At 68.1% G+C, this 2,047-nt stretch overlaps 1 protein-coding gene across 1 annotated transcript in view; it reads right to left on the bottom strand.

The window, feature by feature from the left end:
- LOC103265744 (mucin-5B-like) overlaps positions 1 to 2,047 on the bottom strand; it is a gene marked incomplete at both ends in the record, with an annotated part of 8,214 nt that overhangs the window by 4,272 nt on the left and 1,895 nt on the right. Inside the window, 3 exon segments of the mRNA XM_021714994.1 lie at positions 1 to 101; positions 358 to 511; positions 839 to 2,023. Of these exon segments, the coding sequence (XP_021570669.1) occupies positions 1 to 101; positions 358 to 511; positions 839 to 2,023 (1,440 nt within the window).

Genomic DNA, 2,047 nt, shown 5'->3' with positions numbered 1-2,047 from the left:
GGTGGGGCAGGCGCCCTGGAAGCGGTCGATGTCGCAGTGCTGGTTGCAGACGGCGTAGAACAGGCAGCCGGCCCTGTCGGTCTTATTGTAGACGACATCCCCTGTGAAGGACAAAACCGTAGGAGGACACGGCCACACCCAGCCGGTGGGGCAGGCGGGGCCCGGGGACAGCACAGGCAGAGGTAGGGCGGAAGGAGGCGGCGGTCGCGGGGGGCCCAGAGAGGGCAGGGGCTGAATGTGGCCAGCGGGGACGGAGTGCGGCCGGTGGGCAGTGCGGCTGGCGGGGAGAGAGGCACGCGTGCCCAAGACAGCCTCCCTGGTGGCCAGGTGTGCAGGGAGGATGGGGTGTGGACTCACCGGGGGAGAACAGCTGTCCAAAGGCCCTGCAGAAGCAGGGGGTGGGAGAGAAGGGTGAGCTGGGAAAGCCAGTGGGTCTCAGGGTGGTGAGGAGCAGGGTGGACCTGGTGGACATGCTGAGGGTCGACACACTGTTGGAAGGAGCCACAGGGGTGTGGGTGGTCCGTGGGCCAGAGGAGGGGGGTGCCGTGGATCCCGTGGCTGCCAGTGTGGTCCCAGGGGTGGTCGGTCCTGGAGCGGTGCTGGCTGTGCCCAGAGTAGAGGAGGGGGTCACTGTAGATCCCAGGACTAGGAGTGTAGTCCTGGGGGTGGTCGGTCCTGGAGTGGTGCTGACTGTCCCCGGGGTGGAGGAGGAGGGTGCTGTGGATCCTGTGGCTGCGGGTGTGGTCCCAAGGGTGGTCGGCCCCGGGGTGGAGGAGGAGGGTGCCATGGATCCCGTGGCTGTGAGTGTGGTCGTGGTGGTGGCCGGTCCTGGGGTGATGCTGGCCGTCCCTGGAGTGGAGGAGGAGGGCGCCGTGGATCCCGTGGCTGTGGGCATGGTCACAGAGGTGGTCGGTCCTGGAGTTGTGCTGGCTGTCCCCAGGGTGGAGGTGGGAAATGCCGTGGATCCTGTGGCTGCGGGTGTGGTCCCAGGGGTGGTCGGTCCTGGGGTGGAGGAGGAGGGAGCCATGGATCCCGTGGTTGTGAGTGTGGTCCCGGTGGTGGTCAGTCCTGCGGTGGTACTCCCTGTCCCCGGGGTGGAGGCGGGGGGTGTGGTGGCGCAGTGGCTGTAGTCACAGCACAGCAGGCGCACGTGGTAGTTGTGGCAGTAGTGCAGGGGTCCGGGCTGCTCGCGGTTTCTGCACACCAGCCCAAGGCTCACGTTGCACTGGACCACCTGGCCCAGGGCCTCCAGGGGCCAGCCGGGCTCCTTCTCAGAGCGGCACTGGATGTCCTGGGGGCGATCGCAGAAGGCGTGGCCGGCCAAGCGGATGACCGCCAGCGTTTCAAAGTCCCCGCCGTCGGGGCCGGGGGTGGGGTAGTCCTCGTCGAACCAGTCTGTCCAGGCGCACCGGGGCAAGCAGGTGGTGCCCAGGGTCGGGGGGCCGGAGGACAGGGGTGTCCTGATGGTCGTGTGCACACGGGAGGTCACCAAGGGGGCTGTGCGGGGAGCAGTGGTCGTGGCTGGCCTGGTGGACGTGGTCCAGGCCCCAGGGGAGGGCCGCCCCGTGGTAGGCTGGAAGCTGGTGGTAGAGGCCGGTGGCACCGAGGGACTGGGGACAGAGACCCTCTTGGTGGTCCTAGGGGAGGTGAGGCCCATCTGGGTGCCGGCTGAGGTAGAGGGCTCAGGCCTTGAGGATAACCACAGGCCACTGGATGTGGAGGCCATGATGGTGGTGGAGGCCGTGCTGGGGACTCTGGATCCTGGCGTGGGGGTGGACAAGGTGCCAGCCGTGCTGGGGCAGTGGTCATAGCTGCAACAAAACACGCGGACGTGGTAGTTGAGACACATCGGGAAACGCCCTGTCTGGTCATGGTTCCTGCACACCAGGCCGAGGTCCAGGCTGCAGGTCACCACCTGGCCCAGCTCCCCCAAGGGGACGTCGGGCCAGGCCTCGGCGCGGCACTCCAGCTCCAGGGGCTGCTCGCAGACGGCCTCCCCGGCCGCACGGAGGTTGGCATAGGTCTCAAAGTCGCCCCCCGAGGACCC

This window comes from Carlito syrichta, unplaced genomic scaffold (assembly GCF_000164805.1).
Source record: "Carlito syrichta isolate Samal-C Ts95f unplaced genomic scaffold, Tarsius_syrichta-2.0.1 Scaffold98247, whole genome shotgun sequence".
Classification (NCBI taxonomy): domain Eukaryota; kingdom Metazoa; phylum Chordata; class Mammalia; order Primates; family Tarsiidae; genus Carlito; species Carlito syrichta.
Note: the sequence above shows the minus strand (reverse complement) of the source record. Positions and strands in the feature narration are given on the sequence as shown.